This window comes from Bufo bufo, chromosome 4, assembly GCF_905171765.1.
Source record: "Bufo bufo chromosome 4, aBufBuf1.1, whole genome shotgun sequence".
Taxonomy (NCBI): domain Eukaryota; kingdom Metazoa; phylum Chordata; class Amphibia; order Anura; family Bufonidae; genus Bufo; species Bufo bufo.
Genome location: NC_053392.1, coordinates 476834998 through 476854529, shown reverse-complemented (window position 1 = coordinate 476854529; position 19532 = coordinate 476834998). Strand labels below are relative to the sequence as shown.

The 19532-nt window shown below is 40.5% G+C and overlaps 1 protein-coding gene across 1 annotated transcript in view; it reads left to right on the top strand.

Annotated features, from left to right (window-relative positions):
* Positions 1-291: 291 nt before the first annotated feature.
* The window catches only part of GRM1 (glutamate metabotropic receptor 1), a 537794-nt gene continuing 518553 nt past the window's right edge, over positions 292-19532 (top strand). Inside the window, exon 1 of the mRNA XM_040430147.1 lies at positions 292-991. Within this exon, the coding sequence (XP_040286081.1) occupies positions 292-991 (700 nt within the window). The remainder of the gene's footprint in view (positions 992-19532) is intronic.

Here is a 19532-nt window from a genome sequence, read left to right as displayed (position 1 = left end):
TGCTTGTGACACTATATCTATCTATCTATCTATCTATCTATCTATCTATCTATCTATCTATCTATCTATCCAATCACACTGATGACCTAAGGTATTTCATATCAATATATTCTTTCTATTTCTATAAAACAGGGTCACTGTGTCTGGAGAGATGTTCCTGGCTACAGACTCAGTCTGTCTAATGTAAGGTTACTAAGGCTGGATCTGGAAGCACTGGATTGTGACTAGGAAAATTTAGAGCTAAGGGGCATCATTTCTGAGCAACGCATTCACCTCTCTCCCAGGATCTGCATGGCTTTCTTGGGCAAAATGTTAAATTTCTTCCTGATTATCATGATGATGATTATAACACTGGAAAGCTTTGATGGAATTGTAGGTAGAGCTGGTGCCTCTAGCCCAAGGTCGGTGGCTAGAATGGATGGAGATATTATCATAGGAGCTTTGTTTTCTGTACACCACCAGCCACCTGCTGAAAGGGTACCAGAGAGAAAATGTGGAGAAATCAGAGAACAGTATGGCATCCAGAGGGTAGAAGCCATGTTTCACACACTGGATCTGATTAACATGGACCAGACTTTGCTACCCAACATTACCCTGGGGACAGAAATACGAGACTCTTGTTGGCATTCATCTGTAGCCCTGGAGCAAAGCATAGAATTCATACGAGATTCTCTTATTTCTATAAGAGATGACAAAGATGGCATCAGCAAATGTTTAGATGCCACACCAACCCCTCAGGGCAGAATTAAAAAGCCTATTGCTGGTGTGATTGGACCAGGGTCTAGTTCTGTAGCAATCCAAGTTCAGAACCTGTTGCAACTTTTTGATATACCACAGATCGCTTATTCTGCAACAAGTATTGACCTGAGTGACAAAACTTTATTTAAATACTTTCTGCGGGTGGTCCCCTCTGACATTCTTCAAGCCAAGGCTATACTGGACATCGTGAAAAGATATAACTGGACTTATGTGTCTGCTGTCCATACAGAAGGTGAGATGATTGCGTTGTGTAAGAGAAACTAATGAAAAATAATAATCATATATAACAATAATTATTTATATACTGTACTGTTCAAAAACTTTAGGCAGCGGTGGGAAAAATGCTGCAAGTAAGAGTGCATTCAAAAATATTAATAGTTTATTTTTTATCAATAAACAAAATGCAAAAGGAATGAACACGAGAAATCTAATTCAAATCAATGTTTGGTGTGACCACCTTTTCCTTCAAAACAGCATTGATTCTTCTAGGTACATTTATACACAGTTTTTGAAGGAATGTGGTAGGGAGGTTGTTCTAAATATCTTGGAGAACTAACCATAGATCTTCTTTGTATGTAGGCTTGCTCAAATCCTTCTGTCTGTTCATGTAATCCCAGACAGACTCGATGATGTTGAGATCAGGGCTCCATTGGAGGCCATATCATCACTTCCAGTGCTCCTTGTTCTTCTTTACCTGAAGATAGTTCTTAATGATATTGGCTCTTTTTTGGATAACTATATATATATATATATATATATATATATATATATATTATATATATATATATATATATAAACCAGTAATAATCTGTAATAGTCATTCTCAAATTTTCATAATGCAAGATTTATTTAATACGTGGTTCAGTCATAGCCATCCCCATATGCATATAGTGTATTGCAGAAAGTTGGAAATAACATCTATTTATTATAATTGCCTTGATTCACTTTTACTTCATTGTGCTAGTATATACTTTCTGTGCAACACATCAGTGCACAGAAGAGAATATAGTAAAATGCAGTCCACTTGGTTTCTAATCCCTGGCAAACACTTTCATTTTGGAGGAGAGCATTTTGCATATGGCAGAGAGTACTGAGCACCATCTCTTTATCTTATTGTTGATTCTCCATAAAGAAGTCTTAGTATTCCATTGAGGCTAAAGATGGCTCCTTAGCGCTTTTTCAAAATTTATTCATGGTAGTACAACCGGACAAATGGATACAAGGATAGGATATGATGGCCATTTAGTCCATTATGACTCTGGATTTTGAGCTATCTAGACATTCTTAAATAGCTGGAGAGTTGCAGTACAATTTTGGATAGTCCTTCATCTGACTTCATAAGAGTTTTCTGTGATACAATTTAAAGTCTATCCTCAGGCAGTCAATGTTGAAGTCAATTCACCCTTTTTACCATACATATATAGAACAATTGTCAGTTTAACAGATGTTATAATCATTGATGGAATAAGTTTTATACTGTACAAGGCAATGCTTTCATATGCCAATGTTCCTAGTGTGTCCGGTGTTTTATGCTCCTGTGCCTCATGTTTAGTGGTTGTTGCAGTCAACTCAAGTGTCTTATCACCCAGTCCCTAATATTTGGGGCTTATATTTTAGACTCAATAAATAATGTGACCTCTTACACTAGTATTTTGGCGTCTCTGAAGTTGACTGGATGGCTTCAAAAATACTTTTGTCTGCCTCTTTATTTTCCTTGGTGCATATCTATATAAAAAAATGTGGCCAACGGAGATCCATGGTAATGCTGTAAAGTAATACCCTGCTAAAGCTAATAAATGAAGGGGGTTTGTCTAGCTTTTTTATCTTCATGACCTATCCTGAGTAAAGGTCATTGATATCAGATCAAGGGGGCTTGACTGCCAGCACCCCCCGCCGATCAGCTGTTTGAGGAGAATGCAGCTGTCACACCGGTGACAGGTTTGAGAAGGTCTGAAAGATTATCTGCACGTTAGTGATCTGACAGGCTCTTTTGGTTTCACTTTGTATGTGTGTTGCTGGTATGTCCACACCTCCTGTTCAGGTGTGGATCATGTGACCTTTACCTTCGCCTATTTAGTCTGAATTTACCCATCACTCCTTGCTCTGGATAGCTTCATTTGGTTTTTGGAAGAGCTGGAGTGTGGTTCTAGTTGAAGTCCTGTTCATCCATCATCCATCAGCCTCAGACGTTAAGTGTTCCGCTTGTTGTATTTTGTATTCCCCCCACCTTTGTTGTTTACTAGGCCTCAGCGAGACGCTGGTTCCTTCACCAGGGAAGGAGCTGGTTGTCTCTGCCCTGTCATTACTATTAGGGCATCTGAGGGCCACCAGGGTTTTCTAGGTTCCTGTGTATGGGCATCTCTACCATCGAGAGGTGCCCGTAAGGATAGGAGTTAGGGCCAGGAGCAGGGTTTTATAGGTGGTGACCCTTTTCCTTCCCTAGCGGTGCGGCCTAGTGTCTTTTCCCTTCCTTCTTGTTATCTTTTGGTGTTCTCCTCTACTACATCCGTGACAGCAGCGCTCGTATGAGCACTGTGTTCTCTTCACTGTTTACCTGCTCGTCGCCAATATAGCAGCAGTGAGCAGTGTAATTACAACTCCGCTGTCCCCATTCACTTCAATGGGATGGCGGAGTTGTAATTACTTGAGTAGGAAGGAGCCGTCCTATTGAAGCAAATGGGGATGGCATGGTTGTAATTACACTTGCTCACTACTGCTATTGCTGCAGTGACAGGTAAATAGTGAAGAGAAGGCATCGCTCGTATGAGCTCTGTGGTCTCTTCAAAAAGCTGATCATCAAGGGGGCCAACAGTCAGGACCCTGCCGATCTGATATATTGTCATCAGTTTTCGTTCTACACGGTTATGTTTCAGTCTGTCTGCAGAGTAATTTGCTTTGTTTCACACTGAACCCAGCACATTGCTGCTCTGACAACTCCAACACCTGACAGCATTTATTATAGCTAAATTCCTATCAAAATGATAAGAATATGGCGTAAATTAGTGTTTATGAGCTGTCAGGAGTTCAGAGATTATACACAGTGCCGTCAAAAAGCAAGATATTGACATTTTTTAATACAAATCAGTTGAAAAATTTTAGCACAAAATGAGTATATTCAATCATAAAATAAAATTGCCTCCAAGAGTATTCATAACTTTTAAAATGAGCATTTGTGAAGTGTGGGTTGTATTGAGAGGGCGTATATCACTGACAAGGTTCTTGTAATGTTTTACAAACTGCACAATATCTAAATCATTAGCTATAGAGTTAGATAGGTAGGACTGCTGCCAGTGTCAGACTGGGGTGCCTACGTAGGTCCACCAGTAAAATCATTCTGGGACCCACTGTACAGCTACAAGCAAATTTTACCTGCTCACACAGCGACAGGCAGTCGCAAGTCTATAGAGGTCCCAAGAAGGGAGGTCCCTAGGGAAATTAAAGGGGTTATCCGAGACTAAAAAATTCCCCCCATATGCTTGGGTCCCTCACACTGAATCTACTTACCTGGCTCCCTGTCCGCTCCTGCTCCTCTCACCACCGCCGCTGCTTCTCCCCATGCACGGATGAAAACATCTGGTGTCGGCGGGGAGCAGCTAATGGCAGACGAGGGCGGTGACAGGCCTCCCTAACGTCAATCACGATGCTAGGGAGGCTTGTCCCCGTCCTCACCTGCCATTGGCTGCTCCCCCCGACACTGGATGTTTTCATCCGCGCATGGGAAGAAGCAGCAGCAGGGGTGCGGGGACAAGGAGCGGCCAGGGAGCAGGGAGCCAGGTAAGTAGAATCAGTGTGAGGGGCACAGGCATATGGGGGACATTTTTTAGTCTCGGATAACCCCTTTAAGCACTGGCTGTCCAGCTTCTGTCCCTAAAAGTAATCTCAGCCACCCAATAAGTCTATAATAATAAACTGATTAGTTTGTTAGTTTCTTTAAGGATGCATACACTGGCTGAGATGCTGTAGCTGACAATATGTATGTAGTGCTGTTAGTCTACTGTGCCATGTGCCATTTGTGCAGGGGGTGAGGGACTGGATTGCCACCCTTGCTCGGGGGCCCACTGGGAGATTCTCCTGCTCCCCTGTGGGCCATTACTATTTCACATACTTCACTTTGATCTGATTACCAAGAAGAAAAAGATTTGAACGTCTTTGAATTGCAAAAAGGATGTTAAAGCACTGTATCATTTCCTGTGACCGATTATACATTTCAATTTATATTACATATTTTCTCTAGATGTATTATTATAGCATACTATACTACGTATGGCAACATTTTTCTGGATTAGACCCATTGTTTCTAACCCCTTTGGGCACTTTTTATTGTCAATTTGAATTTTGATTTTATGCCATATTACATATTACAAAAGTATTTATTAACATTGCAGTTGTAACCTTGACAGTACTGTGAATATTGTCTCATTGTCGTATTTTTTTCTCTTTCTTTGTAATTGCTTAAGGCTTAAAGCACGTAGAGTTGTACAAACATAGACATTTTTAGATGATATGTGCTGTGCTCATATGTAAGTTCATAGCTTTGCAGACGTATTTCCAACACTTTTGTCCCAGATGATTCACCTCAAGATTGTTGTAGACTGCATTTATGATGTGTTGCAGCACTGTGCCTTTTATTAGCATAAAGTTAGAAAAAATGACGCTCAATATAAGCATTGCTTATTGTGTATTGTGTTATTGTGTTGATCTAAATCATATTAGCATTAGAGATGATTTGAACAGTATTAATATCATAAATTGAGATAAAATCTGAATGTAATTCAGTTGCAGAGTCTAACATGAGCACATCTGAGAGCTTTTCTACTTTTCAAAGCCTACATACACCTTTATCCTTAAAGTATATTATTATAGCACATAGATTGCATTGGTGTTTTTACCAACGTTTGCTTCAAAGTCATCATATTGTCAACTTTTTTCTCTGTGTCTTTTAAGAGTATTTCTAAATGTGAGTGCACATTAAAAACTACAAAGCACTATAACAAGTGTTGAGTGAATCTAACCTGATGAAGTGGAACTCGATCCGAATTTCAGGGAAAATTCGATTAGCTGTGAATGAAGCCTAATTTCCTTGTGCTTCATGGTAGTGAATTGATTACCCCCAAATGGTGGTAAAAAACACAAAATATCATACCTACCTCATCCATTTGAACACGAAGAGTCGGCTGCCGCCATCTTGATTTAAGATCCCCCGCAAAATCCTGTGCATGGTGACGTATCACGTCACCGCGCTGGGCAACCTGCTGACCTCATCACGGGCCATGCGAGATTTCACGTTAGATCTTTAATCAAGATGGCGGCGGCCGGCTCTTCGCAATCAAATGGATTAGGGTCCATTCACACGTCCGTTGTTTCTTTCCTGATCTGTTCCGTTTTTTGCGGAACAGATCTCGACCAGATCTGTACCCATTCATTTTCAATGGGTCCTGAAAAAAATCGGACAGCTCAATGTCTGATTTTTTTTCAGGACCCATTGAAAATGAATGGGTCCAGATCTGGTCCAGATCTGTTCCGCAAAAAACGGAACAGATCAGGAAAGAAACAACGGACGTGTGAATGGACCCTAAGAGTGAGTATGATTTTATTCATTTTTATTTTATTTAACACTGTAATATTGCTATCAGCTATAAAAGTGGCATCTGAGAGGTGCAATGATGGGGGGTGGCGTTCCTTGTCATTGCACCCACTACTTACAAAGAAATTAACTTTGTGACGAAGTCACAAAGTGAACTTTTTTGTAAAATTCGGCGAAGCAGCTACAGTAAATCGAATTTCCCAATACTTTGCCCATCACTAGCTATAACCAGCACAAGACGTGTAGAGAGAGTTAGATCGGATCCGTTAGAAAAGCACTGCTCTTTCCTTCTTGCACAATGTCCACTAATACCACCATACATTACTCATATAATAGTGTCATAGTGTGCTCAAATAACACTGCCATACTGTACAAACAGTGCTATATAGAGCCTAAATAATGACACCACTGTAAGTGTGATGTTCAACATTCAAAATAAGATCTGTCAACTACCCAGCAGAAACTATTCTGTTCGTCTGTTAGCTTTGCTGTGACCTATCACTTTGGATGGTCCATTGTGAAAGGGAATTGGAAACCCTTAGGCTTGCTTTGTATGATGTAGAGCTTTATGATGCACAAACTAATTTTTAGGAAACATTTCAGATTTTTCATTAATCAAATATTTATTTTTTTCGCACACTTTTTGCATTAGAACATTTCTAAATTGATTACACATACTGTAGTATTTCATTATTTAGAACACATTATATTACAATGCAAAACAAAATTCAGGGTTTTTTTTACAACGGTCGCTGACATTGACTAGGAGATATTTTTTAAACTATTCTATGGATGTTTTCAGCTGTTTGATGTTTGAGGGATTTCTTGCATGCACAGACCATTTTAAATGTCTCCACAGTAACTCAGTGAGTTCCAGGCGTTGACTTGGCATAAGAATTCACTTCTCGTGAACTGCTGCCTTTGATTTTCACCATACATGTCTTTTGGTACCGTGGGCCAATAAATCTATCTAATGTCTTTTCTTTCCATAAGACATTAGCAGAAGTACAGATGTGTTACTAGGTGTTTAGTCTTGATGTTCTCTGTATAGCAATAGTTTCCTCATAGTACATGTCCTATGTAGGTTCATTCTTTGCAATCTCTTTCTAATGGTGGACTCGTGCACTTTCACATCAGTACTGGTGAGAGCTACCTGTAGGTTGTGTGTTAAAATTATGAGCTTCATAAAAATTTCTTTTAGAATTTTGTGTCCTGCTCATAAGTCGAACATACTTGCAACTGGCAAATTGGCAGTTTTTGGGGAATTAATGATGTCCAATTGTTGGGTGTATTTTTAAGTCACTGATCTGCCCTAACAGATCAGAGCACCTGCCTAATGTTATGTAGGTCCCCCTTAAAAGCAGCTGAAGTGGCTTTAACCTGTCGAGGCATGGACCCCACCAGACCTTTAATGGTGTCCTGTGGTATCTGGCACCAAAACGTTAGCAACAGATCTTTAAGTCCTGTAGGTTGAAAAGTGGGGCCTCAATGTATCAAACTTGTTTTTCCAGCATGTCCCACAAACACATGATCAGTATGAGATCTGAGGAGTTTGGAGGTTAAAGTGGTTTTCCAACTAAAAATATTCTACATTTTTCAAACCAGCGCCTGGATCTGAATACTTTTGTAATTGCATGTAATTAAAAATGTATTATTGTATATTATTCAATGAAATCTATCTGTGTAGAGCCACCTGCTGTTTGCCCTTTTTTCTAATTTCACTGTCCACATCACTGAGACACAACTGCGTTCAACTGCCACTAGTTGCAGCAGACAGGACAAACCCTCTGTGAAAACAGACGCCCCATAAACTGCCAGCTTGAAATAAATCTAGCAGAACAATTGGAGCAATGAATGGGGAGATCTCTGGATCCATGTGAGGTACAGGGCTGGTTCTAGCTTTGTTAGAAAGAGGTTGTCATGTACTAGATTATGTATGATTTATGCCCAAACTTGAACTATGTGTCATGTTCCTCAAACCATTCCTGAACAATTTTGTCAGGGTGTGTTATTCTGATGAAAGAAGCCACTGCCATTAGGAAACACAGTTGTCCATGGAGGGATGTATTTGATCTACAATAATGTTTAGATAGGTTGTACATGTAAAAATAAATCCACATGTCTGCCAGGACCCATGGTTTCCCAGCAGAAGAGCATCACACTGCCTCTGTGGCTTCTTACAATAGTGCATCATAGTGATTCATAAGACCAGAGCATCTTCTTTATTACTCCACGATCCTTTTCTGATGCTCATGGTCGTATTTTCTGAGCTTTTGGATAGAAGTTATCATAGGTGCAATGACTTGTCTGCAATGAAGCAGCCTCATACAGAGCAAGCTGTGATGTACTGTGTGTTTGGACACCTTTCTATCAAAGTGGGAACACTCCATAACACCATTTTGGAGATACTCTGACCTGATCATCTAAAATTAAGTTAAAATTACTCAGATCCTTACACTTGGCCCTTTTTCCTGCTTCCAATGCATCCTTAACAAAAATTGCATGTTTACTTTCTGCCTAATAGACCAAAATCTTTCGCATACACTGACAAGCAAAAGGGTAACAATGTTTTGAACTTTTGAATTTTAGGCTCCGTATCTCACCATCCACTACAGCTTTGAACGTGAGACTAACATAATTGTGTAGACAATCATCTTGGCTATCTTATACATGAATTGTATAACTTGCAACTGCAGCGTACTCAAGTTAGGTGTAGAAATGTTCCTGGGTGTTGTAGTGCAATAGACACTAACCTGAGACGGCTGACTCTCTGCAAGGGCAGGTGATGATGAGAAATGTTCGTGACGCCAGTGCCAATTAAACGGTGGCACGCCGTTTGCTGATAGCAGGAATAACTGAGGAACCACGTGATGTTAAAGCAGAACTCAAACTTTAGTAGTCATCATATAGGGACAATAACGGAAACGCAGTTCCTTTGCAGACAGTTGATTTTCAGTACAGTTGATGCAGGCAATATATGTATAGCAAGGTGACTTCAGAGTGTTAAACACAGGACTTGCAGTACAGGCAGCTTGCACTCTATTCCTGACTGATCCTGGAACATAGAAACTCTTCTCCAAGGTCCAATGCCCTAGCTCTGGCGTATATCCTTGGTTTTATCTTTATCAAGTACCTCCTCTGTTGTCTTGAGTACCTCTTGCTTTTCTGGGCTTTGCCTCTGTCTCTCCCTCAGCTTCCTCAGGCTCTTTAACTGAGGTGTTCCTGCTTCTGCATAGGTGAACTCAGGAGGGGAACCTTCTCTTTGAATCTGGAACCCGGTTACAGGGACTGCAATACCCTCTCCTGGTCTGCAGGCTTCCGGCCTGGACTTGACTCTGACATAGTCTAAACTCCAACTGCTGTAGACTGGCTTTAGACTAGACTGACTGTAGACTCCCACTACAGACTGACTTTCCTTTCCCTGACTGGGCCTTATATAAACTAGGGCTCCCTAGCTCCCTCTAGTGACTAAGAGCTGGAATGACACCCCTAGCAGGCCTGTACATGCAAGTTTCACAGTAACAGGGAAATACATAGCATTACAGTTTATAAAGATGACTTATACCAACTTCCCCATAAATAAGGGGGGACGACAGCACACAAGTGACCCTTCTGTAGTGACGGGCATTACAGTCCCCGTACACTACACAACTATTTAGTATATGATTAGTTATGCAGATTCTTGTCATGTAACTGCATTGTTACTGTTTTGCTCCTGGTGGCGGAACAATAGTTCTCTTCTTGTATGCTACAAATTACAACATGTTCTCACATTCCCTTATAGCTCAGTGTGTTATTGGCTTGATTCCCAAGCGAAAAGTCGCTGGTTCGAATTCAAGAGCAGCCAAATAAAATAATGGTAGTCTCACATTTGAAGCTGTAGTGGATGGTGAGATATAGAGCCTGAAAATCAAAAGTTCAAAACATTGTTGCCCTTTTGCTCGTCAGTTTATGCCATTGTGATGAGATAATGTTATATACTTCATCTGTACGTGGCTTTGGGGTGCTATCCCATGTAGCAGCCCCCACACAGCTGTTTATCCTGCAGAATATTGATGTGGTATGACCAAAAGCCTAGCATGCATGTGGTTCATTAATAAAAATAAAGCACAGGTAGTTGTTTAATAATGGCTGTGCAATTTTAGGCAAATTGAACCACAATTAAAGATTAGCAACATGTAAACACTTTATTTCATTAGCAAACCGCCTGCACTGGGGTCTTTTGGTCACATTGTGGTCGCATTCTGGCAACAGGTTGGCGGTGCAACGTCTGTACGCTGACCTCTACGTGGGACAGTATCTTTGATGTTATCACTGAGAACAGTTGGATTTTGGCATGCTGATACCAAATACTATATTTCAACAACCAAGGGCAAACTAAACCAAATGTGCCATTACACTAGCAGCTGTGGGTACCGCTCTGTTTACCTCTAAGCTCCAGGCTGCAACTGGACTTGTCATTGTTTCAAGTTGGAAATCCAGCTTGGCAATTAGCAGTTAACCACAAGCGCTGCTTGTGACCCCTAATGTGCATGTAAAAGTACCAAAAGGGTCTCAGGTTTAAAGGGGTTATCCAAGAGTATAAAAAGTCTCCCAATATGCTGGACCCCCCCCCCCCCACACTGAATATACTTACCCCGCTCCCTGATCCCTGTGCCGCTCCCAGCCAATGGCAGGCACTGACGGGGACGAGCCTCCCTAGCATCACTCTCGACTGCTCCCCCTGACACCGGATGTTTTCATCCATGCACGGGGAGAAGCAGCAGTGGCGGTGCGGGGACCACGAGTGGCACAGGGAGCAGGGAACATGGTAAGCAAGGTATATTCAGTGTGGGGGGCCCGGCATATTGGGGGGCTTTTTATACTCTCGGATAACCTCTTTAAGTAAGGTAGGTTACGCTTCTTTAACGATGTTCAAATAATTTGCTCCTAAATTGGTGCTCAAAATTCTAACTTTAGGCTAGTGACTAAAGTAGTGTAGTGTGTCCAAATATTGCAGCAGCCTGATGCTACATAACAACTAGTGAAAGTGAATGGGGTTTGCATTGTGATCTGCAAGGTGCAATGACTGCAGTAGAGTTGGATTTCTTACAACTGTTGGGTCTCAGTCACAGCAACTCGTGGGTTTCAACATGACCCCATTCATTTTCACTAGTCGTGATGTAGCATTGCATTGCTGCAATCTTTGGATGTGCAACAAGTATTATGGGCCAAACTTGCCATGAAGCCACAGTGTTCACACATCCGCAAAACACGGACACTGGCCATGTGTGTTACGCATTTTGCCTGTGATAGAAATGCCTATCCTTGTCCGTGGCTGGAACTACGCTGGTCCGTGGAATGGAACTACGGATGATTACAGCACACGGTGTGCTGTCCGCATCTTTTACGACCCCATTGAAATGAATGGGTCTGCACCCATTCCGCAAAATTGCGCAAAGGATTTGGACCCATTCATACGGACGTGTGAATGGACCCTTTAAGGGTTTATCCCATGAAAAGTATTCCTATGCAATGAATAGGGCATTTCAAATAACAGGTTTTATGTACATTACACTGTCTCCCTGTGCTTCTGGTTCACCATCTCCTGCAGTCAGAGGTGGACCAACATGCTCAGTGGCTTCCCTCCCTAAGTCCTAGGAAAAGTTGGGAGTTGAATAGAACGACTGCCACATGATTTTTTTTTTAGATATTTGCATTATGGAGCAGGTGTACAGTCATACTTAATTAAGTTATTACTTTTATGCACTATATACTGTATGTACATTGAAACCTCTTCGAGACAACTACTCAAAATTGCAGCAGAAAATGCTCTAGAGCGGTGGCTGTCTCATAGTAGAATGCCGATATACATAAGTTATAAGGAAACTGACAATCCATCACAGAAAAATCAGGTCTAGATCCTGTACCTTTCTAAACCTAATTTAACTTTATATCCATCTAACTTTCTTGATTCTTAATAAACTATTAGTCGATTGTAAGCTCCTTCTGCTATTAATGATTTAATATGCATCTATAAATCACTAAGCACAGCATGAATTACTTTCGCTCCTTGAGCCTAAATGACATGTTGACAGTTTATTTTGGAACCATATGAAAAGTGGCTGCAGATGTGCACATTCTCAGCATGCGTTCTCCACATCCTGTAAAAAATAGGAAGCTATGATGTATTTATTGTGCTAAAACTCCTGTTAAAACAGTCCTCAGCTGTATTTTCTTAATCCCTGTATGAATTATGCAACAAACTGTAACCGGTTTGATCCTTATGTGGTTGTCAAAATATGTACATGATCCCAGGGATTCTATATTTAGAATGAGTAAAGTATTTAGAATTTAAACACATTTTTAAAAATTCAATTATGATTATTATAATTACCAGTGGCGGATTGGGTAGACCATAAATCCTAGGCTGTTTTCCAAATGTGGCCCCCCCTTTCCCAAATGCCGCACTGTAACCGTCTGAGCAGCAATTATCTGTGCTAGCTGGTATATTTCTGGAAAAACTGGAATCCATATTCTTCCCAGTCCCACACTGTCCAACTATTGTGAAGTTTATCAAACTGTGTAGAGTCACATCCTTTTGACAAAGGAAATGATAAAACCTAATTGTCAACTTACGTAGGGGTACATGTTGACTTTTTGTATTGCTGCTTGATCAAGTGAAAGCTGGGGTTCACTACATTGAATACAGCTCAGTTGCACTGTACCACAGCTGTAGATCTATAATTACAATCAATGTCTTCTCCGAATGAAGTTGTTCTCTTTCCCATTCTTCTCCACTTAGCCCAGACTGTTATGGTGTCATCTCCTAAACACTGCAAAGTGTTCTTGTAATGGTGCAGAACCCCAAACAACCAGACAGAGTTTAAACAATGGTGGATTTATTAAATGACGGCAGTCCAGACCAGAAATCATATGCAGGTAATTAATCCAAATAACAACTTGTGCAGGAAAACTCACAAGGGACAGCCAGACCAGGCTAGGGACCTAGGGACGAGACATTTCCAGGGTCCGATCCGAGGTCCAACACGAGACAAACTGTTCCACATAGAAGTTTCCCACAGACAGTCTCTAGAGATGGATTGAGGAAGTCAGAGGTCATGCACAGGTAGTCTGGAAGAATGTGAACAGCAACATACACCCGGGTTATCAAAACAACAGTGGGCACTGACCAGCCAGGGAGATCACCTCTTAAACACCTGCTAGCCAATCACAGAGTGCCATGTGTCTATTCCTCATAGGCCATATGATTATCCTAATCCATGACACTTGTGCGGCCTTGGCTGGTCATTGACCACATAACCCATGCCTGCCCTCTAATCTACTAGAGTTTATGTACAGGTATATTCTCCGTCAGCGGCCGGCGTAGCGAATAAGATGCGCGTACGTTCGGCTGCATAACCCTTTGCGAACCTCCTCTCAAGCATGCACACGGATGCTCAAGTGGCCCAGCATGGATACGCGATTGCATCGGCACGGACTCCGGAACTTCGTCCGCCCGCAAAGGAGTCGGAACCGAAGATTCTGCAGGCACATGCGTGAACTGTCCCGCTACTCCAATGGGGTCCCCCGCAGGCCAAGCCCCAAGAGAATTCCTGGGGGACCCAGTGGAATGCGAAACAGGAGAGTGTCTTACAGTTCTGCTGTGAGATCTTTACCTACAGCATCCTCCTTTTGCATGCCATTCCCAGTTACTATAGCAATTCAAATAAATTCAGGCCAAACCCCTAAATTATTTCAGACCCTAGACCAGACCTCTAAATTAATTAAATCCCCAGACTAGACCCTAAAATTAAGGCAGATCCTAGACCACAGCCCTAAATTAAGAGACTCTATACCAGACAAGAAAAAAATATTTTGACCCTGTATCAGATTTCTTATTTATCTAAATTTTTTTGGAGCAGAAGTTTCCTGGTAGTACAGTACCATCATCACTCATATACTGCAAATACAGCATGAATATACTACTACTACTACTATCACTACTAATAATTATTTATATAGAACCACCATAGTCCGCAGCGCTTTACAATTCAGAGGGTTCATGTACAAAAATATTGACATCACAAAGTTACTGGCTAATATACAATTGAAGCAATAGGTGTTAGGACCCTGCTGGCAAGAGCTTACAATATATGAGGATGTGAGGGTGATACAAAAAGTTATTGTTATATGAAGTGGTCTAGCAATCCTTGTACGAAAAGGAGTGGTGTAGGCCGATCTGCGTGTGCTGGTGATTTGGGTGTCAGAAGATTGAGCCTCTCACAGAGTGGGCACTGGACAAATGTGCTGCTGCTCATAAACTGCATATATGACTTGCGTGTACCACTCTCACCCAGGATGCATGATAAATACCAATAAGACACATCTCCTATAGAGTAAAAGAGTATGGCATTATATGACTTAAATTAGAATGTGAATAGACTACGTTATAGGTAGGTTATGCGTATGGTTTATTGCAGTCTGTTTTTGTAATAGTATCTATTATCAAGTACTTGCCTACAAGAAAACATGTGTTTAAACTTTTTTATTATTATTTATTCCCTATTCAGGAACTCTGACATAAACTATACTGTATCTCCATTACGTATAAATGATATAGTTATCCCTTAATTTAAATTCAATAATCCTACAAATTATTCATTCATGTGTCACTGTCAACATATTCAACTGATTGCGTCGTCTTATATGTTTTGGACTATTGACTAGATGTTGCTTATAGGGACCTGGTTATACTATAGTAGGATAACCTACAGGATACATAGAAAGAATCAAATCAAACAAAAGAACTATACGGTATAATGGTCTTCTAGAGGGGTGGTCCTCTCAAAGAAGATGGAAGGTTATGCATGGCAAATGATGAAACTAAAAATCCATCATAGAATATCCAGTCTAGATAAAGGGATGGTCTTCATAAAGTGTAAGCTTTAGGAGAGGTTTCACTATAGTATATTCTGAGAGATTGTGTATGTGCTCTAATGTTTATTTAATACTTTAAAGCGATATTCCAGTAAAGTAACTTCATTTTTGAAAGGCTGCAAGCTGTGACCCAACCAGAACCCACACCTATACATATAGCCAGAGCTTCAATTTACCTTGTAATCCATTTGTCTAGCTCCTGTGTGAGCCTGCAACACACTGAGTATCATGGCGCCTGATCTTCCCTCACAATCCCCACAATCCCTAAGCTTTCCTGCTGTGAGTTTGTCCTTGTTCATGAGTGTTGATGTTTATTGATTGGGTGTCTGATATACCGTCCAGTCACGCACCCTCTACTCAGTAATCACCAGCACAAGACATTTACCTAGAGAATTGATAGCAACTCACTGAGCATGCTCGACCTAACAAAGGATCAGAACTACAGGTCGATGCCATTGTAATTTATGAGAAACACAGTGGGTAGCAGAGGAAGAAAACTGATTTTATAACTACTGAACGGTAAATGTGAAATTTTCATTATATTAGGTAATTATTGATGATGAATTAGTCTAAAACATAAGTTATATTTATGGTAACCGGGCTAAGCCAATATTAGTGGCTGTGTTTTTGTTTTTCCTCTCCGCCATCCAAGAGCAATCACTTTTTATTTTTTTGTCTACAGGGAGATTTTTTTCTCTTTTTAATAGAAAGATATAAGCAATAGAATGCAATCTGAATTGTGCATTCAATGTAATAAAAGAGTATCCACAGAGCAATACAATTCAAAAGTGACAGTCATAATGCATGAAAATATGAGTCCTAAAATCTATTATAGATTGAAGACAGGCGCTCTACACCTGAAACCATTCCGAGAAAATATAACCTAAGATATATATTTTTAATATAGTACATCCACATTAATGATAGATAAAAAATAAAATAATAATAATAATCAATGGATCATAGATAAAAATAGGATAAAAACGGAATAATAGAAGATGTTGCATATAATACAGTGGCGATATTATACCAAAGACTGTATGTATGGTAAATCTACTGGTGTTATTAGTTAAGATTGATAGTTACCATCCATACAGCTGTAGAAAATCACCACAGTAAAGTACCTCAATTATAAGTGGTGGTAATAAATTGTAGACAATACCTTTTAAAAAATAACACATTTTAAAAATAATAACACAATTTGTTTAACCCACGAGACTGCTGTTTTTCTTATAGAGATAATGTCTCCTTTGAAAATAGTTCACTCTTAATGATACTTGTGAGACTGTTAGTTGATTCATCAGATTAAATAAATTTAGGTGTTCATATCTGCCGACCATAGCGTCCCACGTGGCGATCAGTACACTGACCTTTGTTTCCTCCTTCCGATAGCTGACTCAGCTGATATTACCTCTACTCCCTGCTGCATTCTCTGTAATCCCCGAAGTCGGTACCTGGCGTCCCACGTGACTTGTTCTGCTGATACATGGCGTCCCACGTGTTCCAATACACTGGTCCAGGACTTTTAAGTCCTCTTGGTTGAATGGGGTGGGCAGGGAAGGTAGGGGAAGAAGGGATAGGCAGAAATGATGAAGGAAGGCATATGAAGTAGTAGGCGAGGAGTGAAGGAGGCCAAGAGGCGAGGTTAGGGCCATAGAATCCAGTGAGAGTTTTTAATTGTCTTGATCACTTCAACCCAAAAGGGATATACTTCAGGGTAGGACCACCACATGGAATAATACGTTCCAATTTTGTATTAGTATTTTTAGCATGTTGAGGGGTAGGATCTATAGATGTATTTTTCCCGCTTCACACGAAACCACGTAAGAGATTGTTATAATCTGGGTGTTTTTATAAAGCTTTTAGGGCACTAGTAAGCACAGAGAGAAAGTTAAGAGCAGGAATTGTTAGAATCACCTTCAATTCATCCCTAGTTGGTAGAAGGGCCTGTTGAAGAACTGTTTAAAGAGAAAGAGTATTGTGACTTAAAACATCTGTAGTGTGGGGTGAAAGATCTCAGACCTGTATTAAAAGTAAAGTGATGGTGATGAGCTTGTATGTTGAGTTAGTCAATCTCCATATAAGTATTCCATAGAATGTGAGAATAGTTTAGGTAAACGGAAAGAGTGTAAGGCTCAACATCCATGTAGGACAATCTGTCTGAGAGGAAACAAGGCAATATTCTATTGCACTACAACCCGGTTCTTATGTTTTGGCTGTCAGCCAGTCCACTATCCAGTTAATATGTACAGATTTATAATTTAAGAGATGGTCTGGTAAGCCTATATCTCCCAAATTAACTGATCTGATTAGTGTAGAGGAACCTATCCTGAGGAGCGTCATATAAATTTAGAAAATAACAATTTAATTGAACTAAAATAGGATATTGGCACATGTATAAGTAAGGGTTGAAAAACATAGGAATTTGGGGAGTTTTTATGTCCAATCGAAGAAAAAAAAAGGGACTTCCAATGAGGAAAATGTTTAGGAGACTGCAGTCAATAATGGTAGATAATTGAGCTTGTATTGATCTATAAGGGTAAAAAAACATAGGAAGGGTTGAAAAACATAGGAATTTGGGGAGTTTTTATGTCCAATCGAAGAAAAAAAAAGGGACTTCCAATGAGGAAAGTGTTTAGGAGACTGGAGTCAATAATGGTAGATAATTGAGCTTGTATTGATCTATATAGTTAGGGGTTATGTTTATTCCTAGATATTTGAGTGTTGGCTTTAACCAGTCAAATGGGGATGAAGACATAATGCAATCTGCTTTTTCCAGGGCAAGGGATATACTAAGGACCTGAGATTTAGACATGTTAATCTTGAAACCTGACATAAAGTCGAATTCTTCAAAAAGGGATTGCAGATAAGGTAAGGCTGTGTCAGGGTTAATTAAAAAGCAGAATTTGTGTTCTCTGTCTCCACACATTATTAGTGTTGGGCGAGCATGCTCTGCCGAACACTAATTTTACTCGAGCATCACGATGCTCGGCACATCGCGGTGTTCGGCCGAACACCGCGTGTGCTCGAGCACGATGCTCGAGTCTCATCCCCACACGTTTGTTGGCTGCTATGCAGCCAATAAACGTGTGCTGAGGTACTTGCACTCCCTGTAATGCCGTAGCCATGTTGGCTACTGGCATTACAGTGATTGGCTGACCAGAACGCATCATCGGGTGCTATATAACACCCGATGACACATGTTCGGCTCAGTCTTAGTCATAGAGAGCTGTGCTGAAGAAGGGACAGATAGTGTAGGGAGTGAAATAGTAATATTTTAGAGAAAAGAATTGTTTGAAACCCAAAAGTCCTTTTAAGGGCTATTGTTGTATCTGGCAACAATATAATAATTAGCGCAACCTGCGCTAAATTGCGTGGAATTGTTAGAGACCCAAAAGTTATTTTAAGGACTATAGTTGTATCTGGCTGCAATATATATTATTAGCGCAACCTGCAATTGTTAGTTGCGCTTCTGATAGTGACAACCTCTGCTACATCTTTTATTTTGCATTTGCGCAGCCAAAATATCCGTGACATTCAGCGCAATTGTTTGCCCGCTGGTGACAGTGACATCACCAGCACTACAACTCCTGTATAATGTTTGCGCATCCTAAATATCAGTGACATTAATTTAGTGTCATTTTTTATTAGCCTCTGGTGACAGCGACATTAATTGTGCTATACCTCCTGTATAAAGTTTGTGCATCCTGAATATCAGTGACATTCTTTCAGTGTAATAATTTTTTAGCAGATAATGACAGCGACATTACTTGCGCTATACCTCCTGTATAACGTTTGTGCATCCTAAATATCAGTGACATTCATTCAGTGTAATTTTTTATTAGCCACTGGTGACAGCGACATTATTTGCGCTAAACCTCCTGTATAACGTTTGTGCATCCTAAATATCAGTGACACTCATTCAGTGTAATTTTTTATTAGCCGGTGGTGACAGTGACATTACTTGCACTATACCTCCTGTATAACGTTTGCGCATCCTAAATATCAGTGACATTAATTCAGTGTAAATTTTTTATTAGCCGCTGGTGACAGCGACATTACTTGCTCTATACCTCCTGTATAACGTTTGCGCATGGAGAGTCTTGGCAAACAAGTGATCCCACACTCGGATATTCCGAGGAGCTTTCATCGCCATTCCTTGATTTGGACCTCTCGACAAGCCCGCTTGAAGAGGGACATGAGGAGATATTGTGCCCTGATTCCCAAACTCTTGAGCATCCACAGTCACAAGAAGATGACGGTGGGGAAC